This window comes from Pleurodeles waltl, chromosome 10 (assembly GCF_031143425.1).
Source record: "Pleurodeles waltl isolate 20211129_DDA chromosome 10, aPleWal1.hap1.20221129, whole genome shotgun sequence".
Classification (NCBI taxonomy): Eukaryota; Metazoa; Chordata; class Amphibia; order Caudata; family Salamandridae; genus Pleurodeles; species Pleurodeles waltl.
Window position 1 is genome coordinate 239,888,488 of NC_090449.1, and position 13,770 is coordinate 239,902,257.

General features: G+C 43.7%; 1 protein-coding gene across 5 annotated transcripts in view; it reads left to right on the top strand.

The window, feature by feature from the left end:
• REXO5 (RNA exonuclease 5) overlaps positions 1-13,770 on the top strand; it is a 567,496-nt gene that overhangs the window by 508,674 nt on the left and 45,052 nt on the right. For all 5 annotated transcript variants that reach the window (XM_069210276.1, XM_069210273.1, XM_069210274.1 and 2 more), the window contains one exon: positions 5,296-5,405. In XM_069210276.1, the coding sequence (XP_069066377.1) occupies positions 5,296-5,405 (110 nt within the window). The remainder of the gene's footprint in view (positions 1-5,295; positions 5,406-13,770) is intronic.

A 13,770-nucleotide genomic window follows, 5' to 3' on the forward strand; every position in this document is an offset into this window, starting at 1 on the left:
AGGCCAGCTTCCTACAACCTATGCAAGGGAAACTCTTTTTGAAAATAGCTGATTCCACTTTTAGATTGTCAAGACATGATTTACTTGAGACTGTTGTCAACTGCTGTGCCTTTTCACTTTGTTCTACATTATGTGCCTATGTCTTCATCTCCCTAACAGTTACACACAGATTTGAATACTGTGAAACCTCATAATCTTCAATATAAGTATCTTCTGGCTGACAAAGGCTATTTCTACGATTTGTGATTATATGGCAGGTCTTTATATTTACAAGTGCAAAACAAAGGTGTGTTTGTGTTTTGGAATCCCCATAGATTCTCACTGTTTAAAAGAAAATACAGCACATTTGCTGCAACAGTTTTCACAGCAACAAAATGGTAGTCCAGGTTTTCTTAGCTCATTTAACCCTGTGTGTGGCTGGTGTTTTAAAGTTGATTATGCCACACTACATTTTGATGCCTTTTATGTCTGGTAAAAGGGAAGGTGACCTTCAGGCATTGTTAGCAGCTTTACCTTACACCACCTTTACAGAAGGCAAAGTCTCTTTTGAAGCAACCTGTTATTTATTTACCAATCTCTAGAACAGACTGATATCAAATTACAAGGCAGCTAATTGTTGGGCCATGATGATTACCCCAAGGAACTTGGGGTCCATGTATTTGAGCCGAGGAGATTCCACACATCTTCAGGTACCACATCCTTTTATGAGGAATGTTCATTGGCTCTCCTTGCAAGCCTCTCTTGAGTTGCTTAGGACTCTTTCTGCAGTTTAATAAACTACTATTATGACAACGAGATATCTTCAATTTTGATAGTTTCAGAATAATACTGTCTATCCTCAGCAGATCTACAAGGTCCAGCCACCGTCTCTTATTTATATAAACATTGTAGTTGAAGCTGCTTCCCTTTCATTTGTTTCATTGTAATTACACCGTTTACAGTCTTTTTGCTTGTGGACAAGTAACTTGTCCATGTCTTCAGGTTTGGGTTACATTACTCCCGCAAACTATTTATTGCAAGATCATTCTCTCTGCACAGACCGGTGTTTTCCCATTTGAATGATTGTCACTTACAGTACAGTTAGTCAGAGCCGAGGTCAGATGTCCGTTCTTATTGGCATTAATTTAGTTCTCTGAAGTACCTTGTGCCAAAGGCTTTGCAATGTAGACACATAAACAATATGTATGGGGTAACATTCAGCGTTATCACAGTTCCTGGATTTCTTTGACTCGACCAGTGGAGCAGCAAACATTTCTGTAGGACACTAGTACATTATAAATGCTATAAGTGAATGAAGCCATAAGAGCTATTTCTAATGTCTGACAAATTTTGAGTCTGCAATGAAGGCACTTCTTTCTAATTATTAAAGAAAAGTTTTATTTTTTTTTAAAATTAAACTCTATTAACTTTATTAAGCTTGTAATGTGAGCACAACAGATATAGTTGACTAGCAAATTCAGAAAATGTCTAATATATTGCCAAGCATCCATAAATGCACAGATTTAACAGTTGTTGGCCATGGTATGCCAGTGATTGTATGAGTTAGGGGTATGAAAGTAATCCCATCACTCTCCTCGCACCTTACTGTGTTTGTGTGGACACCCCATCTCAGTACCTAGACCAATCAAAGTTTTTCCCCCAGGTGCCTTCATGGCCTTCAAGAATCCCGATATAGCATGTCCACGGGCAGGGACCATGGCTATCCAACAACCTTAGGTAAAGTCTTAAATATGCCTTGCCAATATTTCTGAATCATTTGACAGTTCTGTATCATATGGAAGAAGCCTGCACATGTTCCATAAATTAACATGTACATTCACAGTTTGAATTCAGACTTTAAATTGTTTGTCATTTTTTTATGTGTGCAGCTATTTTATTTTGGTTGCAAATACCTAAAGTGTTTCAGTTTCCATGTTTGGATGTGAACAATTAATCATAGGGCAGACCAGTTGCGGCTGGCTGCATGGTGAAGGGGCCAGATGAAACGGGTGTGTGGTTTGAGTCGGGGGGTGGGGGAGAGGTCAGGGGTGGACAAAAAAAAAAACATTAAGCTAAAAAAATATATATATAAACTTACCTGCCTTGCTGCCACGCTGCTCCTCTTTCATTATGATTGGCTGGAGCACCCTGTCTTGGCACTCCCAGGCAAACTGGGAGCCTGTGCTAGCTCTACCCACATGTGTACTGAGGGTTGTGCACACCGGTCCCCTCCATGGCTGTCATCCACCCCCCCAAGACCCTGCACTTTAAACGTAATACGATAATAAACAACCTTTATTATTGTTTTATTTTTAAGGCTTTGCAGCTGCTGTTGCTGGTGGGCGGGCGACGCCATAGCAGAGGAGCCGCTGCTGGAGCAGACCCACCATACCTTGAGTAAAGAGCTCTGGCTATGTTCTATTACATTTCATAGCGATAACCACTTGTTAGGTCCCATTTCTCACTAACAGTACTTTTGCAGTGAGAGCTCTAGTTTTTAGAAGCATCCACGTCACGCTGTGCATCTGCCCTGTTAGTGAATAGCTGATTGCTTGTTTGCTGATATTTATCTATGCTAAGTTGCAGTGTTCTTTCACTGCCATGCCCCTTCTGTCACCTACAAACACTTGAAAAACTATCATCACAAATGCCGCCATTTTTTTGTTGCTCTGTCCCTCTCTCCATGGTGGGCAATCCAGGTATCCAATTAAAAAGCATGGATCCTAGATGCGAAATACAGATAACTAGAGCTAACAGCTTCTGCTTCTGGATTGCCCATTGGTACACTGGTATTTCATTGTTACGATTGGTCATGTAGGATGTTAGAAATGGGATTTCTAGTTGGCAGCAGTTTGCACTCTGTCCACGTAGGAACCCTCACTCTAGTCAAGGTAAGGGAGCCACACAGCTAAGATAACCCCTGCTCATCCCCTTGGTAGCTTGGCACGAGCAGTGAGGCTTATTTCAGAGGCAATGTGTAAAGTATTTGTACACAAACACAGTGAAAATACCACATAAGTACTTCACACCAGTTTAGAAAATAGCCAATATTTGTCTGAGTAAAACAAGACTGAAACGACTAAAATAAAAAATGCACAAGTAAAAATAAAACATTTCTAATAATTCACATGGGAGTGTGGTCCGGTCATGAAGTCGTAAGGACCCCCAGGTACGGTACCTTGGAAGACTATTAGGAAACAAAGACGTTGCACAGAGTTGGGGTATTGAGGTGTACCTAGAGCCTGTGCTTTGTCAGTTCCTTACTGCCACCGGGTACGTGAGACGTTGGTTCCTCACTGCTAGGCAGGGGAGGTGAGGCATTGGTTCCTTACAGTTGCAGGGGTGGTGATGCAGCGTTGGCGAGGGAGTGGTTCCTTACAAGGCGGGGTTGATGAATCCAGCAGGTCAAGATGCAAGACATTGTCTTTGCAGGTATTGCGATCACACTGAGGGGCTATAGGTGCTGCAGTGAAGTCGGGTGTAAAGGACGTCGGTTAAATGGCACTCAGGACTCACGCTTTGGTGGGGACTTCGGAGTACCTGTGGCGGCAGCGGGCCTGTGGCATTGCCCGTGGTTGTTGCACTCTGCAGGGTCCACAGCTCCGGTGCAGGCAGCGGCCTGGGATCGGACAGCGGAGCTGGTTCTGAAGTCACCCTGAGTCAATGTACTTGGCTTCTTCTTGTTTGCACCAGAACTCACTCCCAAGGGCCCCTGGATTTGGCATCACTTGTTGATTCAGGACTCTCCGCAAGAGAACCTGGGTGCTGACAGATGAAGTTTATGATGTCCCTAAGGAGGCAAGCCCTTGGAGAACCTTTGTATGCAGGATTTAGAAAGCAAAGTCTAGTACTTTCACTCCCAAGACAGAAGCAGCAAGCAGCAGGCCCATACAGCAAAGCAACAGGAAGAGTGGCAGTCCATCCTACAGCATCTGGTTCTTCTTCCTCAGTCCAAAAGGATTCTAAAGTTGTGGTCTTAGAGGTCCAGTACTTATACTCATTTCTGCCTTTGAAGTAGGCAAACTTCAAAGGAAAGTCTTTGTAGTGCACAAGACCCTGCCTTTCCTGTCGTGGCCCCAGACACACTCCAGGGGGTTGGAGACTACTTTGTGTGAGGACAGGCACAGCCCTATTCAGATGCAAGTGTCAGTTCCTCCCACCTCTCTAGCTCAGGAAGACCCATCAGGAAATGCAGGACTTCACAACTGTCCCTTTGTGTGAGTGTCTAGAGCGAATTCACAAACAACCATACTGTCATCCATACCCAGACATGTATTCCACAGACAGGCAGAGGCGCAGAATGGTTAAGCAAGAAAATTCCCTTGTTCTGAAAGTGGCATTTTCAAATCCACAGTTCTAAAACCAACTTCACCAAAAGTTGTATGTTTAAATTGTTAGTTCAGAGACCCCAAACTCCAAATCTCTAGCTCCTCCCAGTAGGAAATTACACTTAAGATATTTCAAGGCAATCCCTTTGTTAGCCTATGGAAGAGGGAGACCTTGCAATAATAAAAAACAAATTAAGCAGTATTTCACTATCAGACATGTAAAACACACCAGTACACGTCCTATCTTTTAAATATACTGCACTCTTCCCATGGGGCTGCCTTGGGCCTACTTTAGAGGTGACTTACATGTAGTAAAAGGGAAGATTTGGGCCTGGCAAGGGGGGTGCAGTTGCCAAGTCGAAATGGCAGTTTAAAACTGCACACACAGACGCTGCAGTGGCAGGTGTGAGACATGTTTACAGGGCTACTCATGTGGGTGGCATAATCACGCTCACCAGTAGTATTTTATTTACAGGCCCTGGGCGCAAACAAAGTGCTCTTTACTAGGGACTTACTAGTAGATCACATAGCCAATGATGGAAAAATCAGTTGCCAATACATTTTAGACAGAGAGCATATGCACTTTAGTACTGGTTAGCTGTGGTAAAGTGCACAGAGTCTAAAAGCCAACTTTTTGGCTTCTCACCAAACAGATGGCTCTTGAAAGGCTGAGGTACTGCCAAGGGGCCAACAGGGGCCAGAGAGCTTGTGATCTTATTTCGCTGCTAAGCATTTGGTCAACATATATCCTGTATTAAATTGCACATACCCACTGCTGCGAATGGGTCCACGTGATACCCCTCTCTGACCAATACCTATCACAAGTACCAAACACACATCCATATTTTTTCAAGTGCCCAGATTCGATTTAGTTGAAAGTGTGCCCTGTGTTTTAAAACAAACTTATTCGCTCACTCTGCTACTGTCCTACGACTTCATGTTGTCAGCCAGTATTACTTACATTGCCAATTAATATTGTTCTCCACAGGAACAAGAGCTGAGAGACAAGATGCGGAAACTAGACAAGAGTGTGAAACGGCTTTGTAAAAGCCTGCATAGAAATACCCTTTGCCTTGTTCTGCTACCAGGAATCAACAGGTAACCATTATTTTGTTATAGACTAGAATATGAATGTTGCCTTTGAACTCTTGATCAGATGTTAAGCAAAGTTAGCCAGAGTCATAAGGCCTCCTCAGTATGTAGTATTGTTTTCAAATGTATTAAAAGGTTGTATAACCCATACAAAGACACTCTTTTTCATTAAAAACTGTTTCAAGTTGGGATTTAACACTTTTATGATCCATTATTTAATCTTTGAAAATATATTCTGTGGGCCTGAGTCACAAAACTGTTTGTCGCCTTATTGAAACTTGATGTACACACATTTCTATCTGCATATATAGATGATAAATCCTAATTCCCAGATTCGGAGTCTGCACAAATCTACTACTACAACATATATTTAAGAGTGTGGTAAGTAATATATGGGTACTGCTTGTGAAACAAACTCTCTAATAATTTATTGACCTCCTACGAAAATTGTCTGTGGACCTAAATAAAATGTACGTAAGCTACATTTGCAACTGCTATCACAGATGGTAGGTCTTGATTCACCAATTTAGGATTTCTTCAAATATACAGCTTTTTAAGATGGGTTTATTTGAATGGGTGCTGTCTGGGTTGTGTCAGGCCTATTGCAAATTTTTGGGAACACCCAACATGTGATGTCATTGTTGATTTTTCATTGCCATTCTCAATGCATTGCTCCTCCGCTTCTGTAAGTTCCAAAAATAATGTAAATACATCCATATTAATTAGCCTGCTTTGCATGTACCATTTTTTGAGACTCTGCATCATTGCTGTATTCTATAGACACAGTGAAAAAAACGAATTAAATTATAAATTGTTTTCATATTCATAGCTAATCTTTGGGTGATGTAAGAAGCTACACAGAACAGAGTCTTACTGCAGCTAGCATATTTTACAAGGAATGCACTTGTGGCTGATCTTACCATGATGAGGAAATTATTGAAGTTCGGCAACAACTGAAAATTGTACTAGCAGGGTGTACAGAATTATCCCAACTTTGAAAGTCTGAGCTATCCAGCCATGGCTTAAGGATTCTTGACCTGGCAGAGCCATGATTAAGCACTGGGTGGCCTTCAAGATGCATGGGGGGAGCAAGCAAAAATAAAAGATGGGGGTTTGTAACATTGCTGTTTTAAGCATTAACATCTGTCTAATTCTGACCAGCCAAGAAAGTCAGATGTCTTGGTAATGTCGGGGGTCATCCAGCCATGTCCTGTGTCCTCGCCTAGTCAGTACTGCAAGGAGGGGTATTTGCCACAGTTTTTGTGTGCAGACCATGCATTGTGCCTACTGGACACAGCCGCAGGTCATGTCCACAATGCATGAGCGGTAAAATATGTAGTGCTGTGGTAACAAACTTAAACATAAATGATGAAAATCAATGTTTAGAAAGTTTTAAATCATAATATCCTTAAGGCAATGGTTTGAAAACACATATTTCTCAGGAATTGCAAACCTATAAGATATTTACTTGTCATGAATTGTGGAAAGGGGGAACGTTGCTGTTTGAGACTGGTAAGAAATAACGCATTGGATGCTAATGACCCTGTGTGGCAACAGAGATGTTACCACTGCTGCACAATCATCCTGTTTTTCATTTTAAATCTCCTCAACCTGAAGATTAAGAGAATATGCAAAGTCCCAAGCTGAAAAGACGCAAGTAAACAGTTCTGCATCCTAGGACCTTCATTGATAGTCATAAACTTTGAATAGTTCTTTGCTGCTTGCACGAACCCCCGGAACACCTTCTTTAATACATAGCGACAGTGCAGGAAAATGCATTGAAGAATGTTCATCAATGAAAGTCATTTTCCGTATAGTCTTAGTGTAGTCTGTCAGTGATGTATTTTCCTCCTGTGGGAAAACAGGACCGATTGCAGAGGCCCCCTAACTTTTTGGCCCCATTTTCCACTTTTTGATGGTGTTTTCCTGACTCTGATGGTGCCCTGGGTACTGCTAACCAGTCCCAGGGCCTGTGCTCTGTGTAAAATCAGTATGCACATTAGGCTAATTATAATTGGCTAAGTCAACCTACCTAAAAGCCCCTAGTATATGTTAGGGCATGTAGGTTTAGGGACCCAAGCATAGGTAGTGCACACATAGGTGCACTGCTGAGGTGCCCAGTGTCATTTTAAAGGCAGGCCTGCCTTGCTGGCTGCTTTTAAACTAAAGTTATATGCAAATTCGACTTTGGAATTAAAGGTACTTCCAAAGTCTTAAACTACCTTATTTTTACATATAAGTCACCCCTAAGGTGTGCCCTATGTGCCCCTAGGGCTGGGTGCCATGTAACTATAAGCAGGGACCTTATAAAAATAGTTTTATAAGCCCTGGTGAGGTAAAACAGCCAAATTTGTGTTTCCCTCATTGTAGTGAATGGCCTGCATAGGCTAGAATGGGGAGACTTTATTTTAATTTGTAAAGTCCCCTTAAGTGTCAGATACCAAGAGTTTGGTATCAAATGAATTGTTATAATAAATCCCACAACTTCCAGTTTTTGGATTTAATATAACTTGTTCAGGTAAAGAGTTTTAAACTTTACCTGAAAAGTTGCCCACTTCAGCCCTGCAGTGTTTTTGCTGCTGTGCTCTGATTGGCCAGCCTCTGGCAGCCTGGCCAGGCTGCCTTGATGAGGTGTGAAGTGGCCTGGCTTCACACAAAGAGATGTGCCTGTGGGAGGAGATGTCCCCTCAGCAGATGGTGAGGCAGGAAGGGGGAGGGCTGCCAAACTGGTCTTCAAAGGCAGAGAAAGACATTTGTAGCAACCCAGCAACACCCCCACATCCTGCAAACCCAGACAATTAGGTGCCCCCTTGATTAGATTAGGTGAGGGCAGGAGAGGGGTGTGTTTAGGATTTGTAGCCACACCAGTGGGTGGGCTCAGCCAGATGTAACCTCCAAAAATCACTTTCAGCCATGATGGATTTTTGAGGAATGTTGCTCCCTGGGATTGATTTTTGCCACACTTCCCAGGAAGTGGTCATCACAGGGGGAGGGACCCTGCACTTGATTGGAGAACCAGGACCCCCCTGTTTTTCACCCAGGAGCAGGGATAGAACTGGCAGTCCTGCACCCACACCTCAGTTCCCTACCAGATCCCTACCAGGAAGAACTACAGAAGGAGGACTTTGCCTGGCTTCAACTGGTTCAAGGAGGAACTCCCTGTTTGCTACAGGTGCAAAATTGCTAACCAGAGTCCCCTGCACCAGCTCCTGAAGAAACCAACCAGCTGACCACTGCCCAGTGGCCAAAAAGGAGTTTGTGCCAGGTGCATTCTGGGAGTTGTAGTCCACACCCCCCAAGGATCATCTCAGAGCTTCTGGAACCTTGGGGTGAGCTGGGCACCCCAAAAGAACCTTAAAGGAACATCTGGAAGAAGATTCAGAAGTTTAGAGAACTTTTGAAAAAAAGCTCCATAGAGGGACCGACCTGCTGCGGCAACTCTAGCCGGCTTGCCTCAACTGCGACCCGGCCTGACTTGCAGGTTCGTCACGGTGAAGAAAATCTCCAAAAAAGAGACTAAGGGCCATATGTACGAACACATTTTCCCATAGACACAGAATGGGCAAAAGTGCTTGCTACATCTGGCCCTAAGTCGAACATAGGAAGTTGACCGGGACCTCCCAGCCAGCTTATCCAAGGAGGGCTCCAAGGACGTCGGATCAAGATCCAGGTTTACCCCGGCCGAAGGATTTTCACCTCAAAAAAAGGACTAAGTCCGAAGGTAAAAATCTCCACCGAGGGCTCCCGTGACGCGTATCTGAAGAAGAGTTCAAGGAGGTCGGATTGGGCTGGCAGGTTCGTCCCGCTGAAGAAAATCTTCAGAAAAACGACTAAGTCCGAAGGTAAACTTTTGACCGAGGCCTCCCGCGGGCTGTAGTTGAGTCGTGCTCCATTGCGGTCGGCCTTAAACTTTGACTTTGCCCCGGTCGAGGTGCGACCAGATAACCAGATTGGCGCTTTTTGTTTCTAGGTGCTACAAAACAATTATTCTTTAAAAATTCATATCTCAGGTTCCCCTTATTCGATTTTATTCGTTTTGGTGTAATTTTAAAGATAAAAAATATAATCTATTTTTATAAATTGATCGTGGATTTTTAAACTGTTTCTTGTGTTTTATTTAATTACTGTTTTGTGATATTTGAATGCTTTACACTCTGTCTCCTAAGTTAAGCCTTGTCGCTCGTTGCCAGGCTACCAAGGGTTGAGCTGGGTTTAATTTACTGAGACCTAACTGGACCTAAGTAGAGGTTAGTAGCCTATTGTTAAGTGTAGGCACATACCTGCCCTTACCAATAACCCATTTTCCAACACCTCCTGAATGCTGTAGGAGAATTGTTGGACACAATTTAGATTAGTCTCTGAATGATCAATACTTTGTCATGGAAAAAAGGTTGCCTGTGTATAGAAACAGCAGGAAGAAGGAAAAAAAAACAGCCTGATAGGCTATCACTGAAGAGACTAAAAAAGAGGCCGGCACCTTTAAGAACCTCAGAAGCATCCTGTCCCTCAGTGTACTGTTGTGGCAGTTTGCCTGAGGGTGTCAGTTCTTCTTTCCGGCTCCTTCTGGCAGGATCTACGAACACCTCATGTGTATTTTTTACCTACAAATCTCTTCCTTAACATTCAGCTTTTCCAAAAACCTACTACTCGACAATTTGACATCTACTCTGTTGAGTACATTCATTTTTCCTGGTTTTCTGACAGAATTTTTAGTACGAATGCCTGGCCTTTTCACCAATTCCTCATCATGTAGTAGAAAGAAGGTGAGCTCTGATGCTTAATAGGTCTGTGTTGTGTGCCTTTCACCTATACTCCTTACTAAATGATGTGATATTTGCAATACAATTTCAAAAAGGGCACTTAAAGACAGAGAAGGCTTGATGCAGGATATGAAAGCACATCAGGAGAGGTAGAAAAGAAAGCAAATGGAAAGGTCATGCCCCCATCATGCTGCAGAAAAGCGATATAAATCAGATGTAGACCCTCAAAGACTGAGATATAGGAGAAAAAAAGTCTCCCTCAAAACACAGACATCGACTCCACTCTCATCAATGTCATTCACCTACTCCAAAAACATTAGCTTCATCTTGTTCACCATCGAAAGAGGGGTCGACTTCGAGGCAGCATCATTGTCATCACTCGACTTCCAAGACTGCGACGTAATAACAACAACCCCATCGATGTTGAAGTCTGCGACAGCACATCATTCAAGATCAGCCTTTGAAACTGAACAGTATGACACCAAGATCCCATTGGTTGACTTCAGGGTCCCAACACTCGACATCAAGATCTCGGACAACACTGAAGAGACATGCTTCACCAGTGACACTGGTTCCTATGAAGAGATTCTGCTCTACTTCAACGCCACCTCTCTCGACGTCGAGAAAACATGAAAGTAATGTATACCTATCTTTGCAGTGGTCTGAATCTCCTCCTTCTTGGTCATTGCGTTCTCATTGGATAAAAGCTCAGTCAACACACACCGATACAGCAGACAATACCAGTAAGCAGACTCCAGTCACAGACGTGCGCTAGGTTTTTTATTGGTTCTTGGACTCCACTAAATCATGCGACTAGTTTGCCTTCATGCAGCTAAAAGCCGTCCCAAACCAGTGGTGAAAGTGTTTGTCACTGGAAAAAAAGAGGTCACTAATGTAGCACAGGTTGTCTTGATGCTACTGTTTGAGGACCTGGTCAAAATCCTGTTCTCTGGGCTGTTCCCACAGAAAATCCACTTCTCACTTGAAGTCTTCTGGTAAGTCGAAGTCACAGTTGAAATATAAACATGAAAAGATGAAGCCGGGCTCATCTCATTCCTAGCCATTTGAAGTCAGGCAAGAAGACTTTATCTGGAGCACCTTAACACCCTAAAGAGCTGCAAGGGTCACCTTTCAGACTATTGCTAGTGTGTCCACCCCGATGCAATTTGCCATATCCGGGCTTGCTTCCGAGCCTGTACTGAATCTTTTACAGACCTCTACACCGGCACCAAGGTTCTCGCTGGTTCATTCATTAAAGTTCTTGAGGCCCTTCTCTGAACTGGAGAAGCAGTCACCAAAATCTCAACTAATCATCTAAGAGATCACAAAGCACACCTAGTTATAATTTAACTTGAATCTCTTCTGAGACTTCTGTCTTGACAGTATTACCAGAAGAGGGTCCATGCACTCTTTGGCACTGACTTTGATCCAGCCCATGGGGCCCTTTTTACTTACAGATACTGATAACACAGAAAGGAATAGATTAATTCCCCCTCACTTTACAGATGATGCTGTTTATCTGACTGTACAAAATGCCAGTGGGCTCGATCTATCTTGGAAACATATCTAGATTCAACACATCGGCTGCACACAGAAGAAAGCACCTTATTTTTTATGATGGTCTGATGGGCAGCTGAGGCACTAGAATTACAATAACTTACCATTTAGACAAAATAAAATGTTCAAAATGAAATCCTTCAATAAGTGGCTACTTCATATGAGCCACTGTTTCCATTTAATGAAGCTCATACTAATGACCCCATGGCAAAATGGACTAAAACATGTTTGTGTCCACCTTTCAGTCATCTATAGCTCGATGGCATAGCTATGTCCTTGGTATTTCTGACATTCTTATGAAACATCTTATACCGGAGAGACTGATGGTCAAAAACTCAAACTGTAATGTCAATCTGGGTTCGTTTCCAGCTAATCCCCCAGGCAGGGACTCTAAAAGAATTGATGCCTTTAGGAAGAGGCTGGTCTCTTGGGCTAGTCTAGCACTTAGATTTGTCAGCTTCATTTGCTTGCAAAGCTGGTACACACATGCTTTGTGGGATGCGGCTAGTGATACTTTCCCTCAGTTCCAGAAGGTCTTGGGTCCTTCCTAGCCCGGGCTAATCATGATGACTATGGTGCTGCAAAGTACATGCTTCAGGCCTGCCTGGACACAACTGACTTAATTGGCAGGGCTATTGGCACCAACATCATGCTTAAAAGGCATATCTGGATAAGGTCACTGGGCTTTCTGGTAACGATAAAGCAACTCTCATGGATATACTCTTTGATACCTCTACGCTGTTGGGGTAAAAGGCTAAGTCAGTGCTGGAATGATTGAAAGACAACCACAGCACAATACATTGACTTATCCATGCAATTAAACCATTTCCAGTTCAGGAAATTGAGAGGCTACTCCAGGAGGATTGGCTTACAGACAACGTCAACCCTTACAGCCTGTTGTACAAGAGCAAACTCACTCCTTTCAAGGCCCAGGGAATGACACTGTCCCCTCAGAAGGGGCAGCTTTCCTCCAGATTCATCCTCCCCTGCTGCAGCTGCTCTCAGCCTCCTTAGTCTGACCAATGCCTGGCAAGCAGTAGGCAGGATCCAACATTTCCTCCCCTGCTGGAGATCCATCATGGCAGATGAAAGGGTCTTAAAAATAGACCAAAAGGGCTCTGCCCTATTTTTTCTTCCTCCTCACCCCATCTTCCCCGACCACCAAAAAGCATTTTTTAAGAACACTCTGCAGTCCTGATTTAAGATGTCATTCTTTTTGCTGTCCAAGGCTGCATTGAGTGGATACTGCTTTGGAAAGAAGAGAAGGATGTTAGTGTTGCTACATGTGTTCCTGAATAAGGCCTGTTCTAGGCCTTCACCCATTAAATAACTGTCTGTGAAAGAACAAATTCAAGATGTGTGTGCTGATTCCTTTGGCTCTGGAATCAGGAGATTATACAAGGCATCCTGTGATTTACAGCATGTATATTTCCATATTCACATCCTGCGCTCCCACAAGTGTTACATGTGGTTCTAAGTGGGCCAACACCACTTTCAATTTACCATGTTGCCCTTTAGCCTTACCTTGATAACTCGGTGTTCACAAAAATGACGCCCTGACTAGATGTTTTGGCCACCATCAAGAACGCGCAATGTCTGCGCTCCTTCACATTGAAGTTTCCTTCTCTTCACTTATTAGTCGACTTATTCTGGCTGGAATAGAAGGATGGGCTCCTGTACACCTTTCCTCCACTACATCTCCCTGACTTTCTAGGAGCCAGTGCCACCTCTGCCCAGTTGAAAGAGTTCTATGAGGCCATGCCCCTCACCTTTGGGCAGACTGACCCGTCCTCAGCGCCTTTGGGCCCAGGAGAGTCGGTGAGGGCCCCTCAGGTTCCACACCGGTGGCTTCGGGCTGGGCTCTGGGGGGACACCTCCGGATTCACCCTTGGGTCTGTACCAACTCGGGTCGTGCCAACACGACCTTCCCCGGCGTCGGGGCAGATGTTGATGCTCCTGACGTTGGTTGGGCCCGCAATCAACGTCGATCATATACTTATCCCCGACAACCCGGAGCCGGACTGGCATCGCTTGATGTAGATTCCATTTTTCCT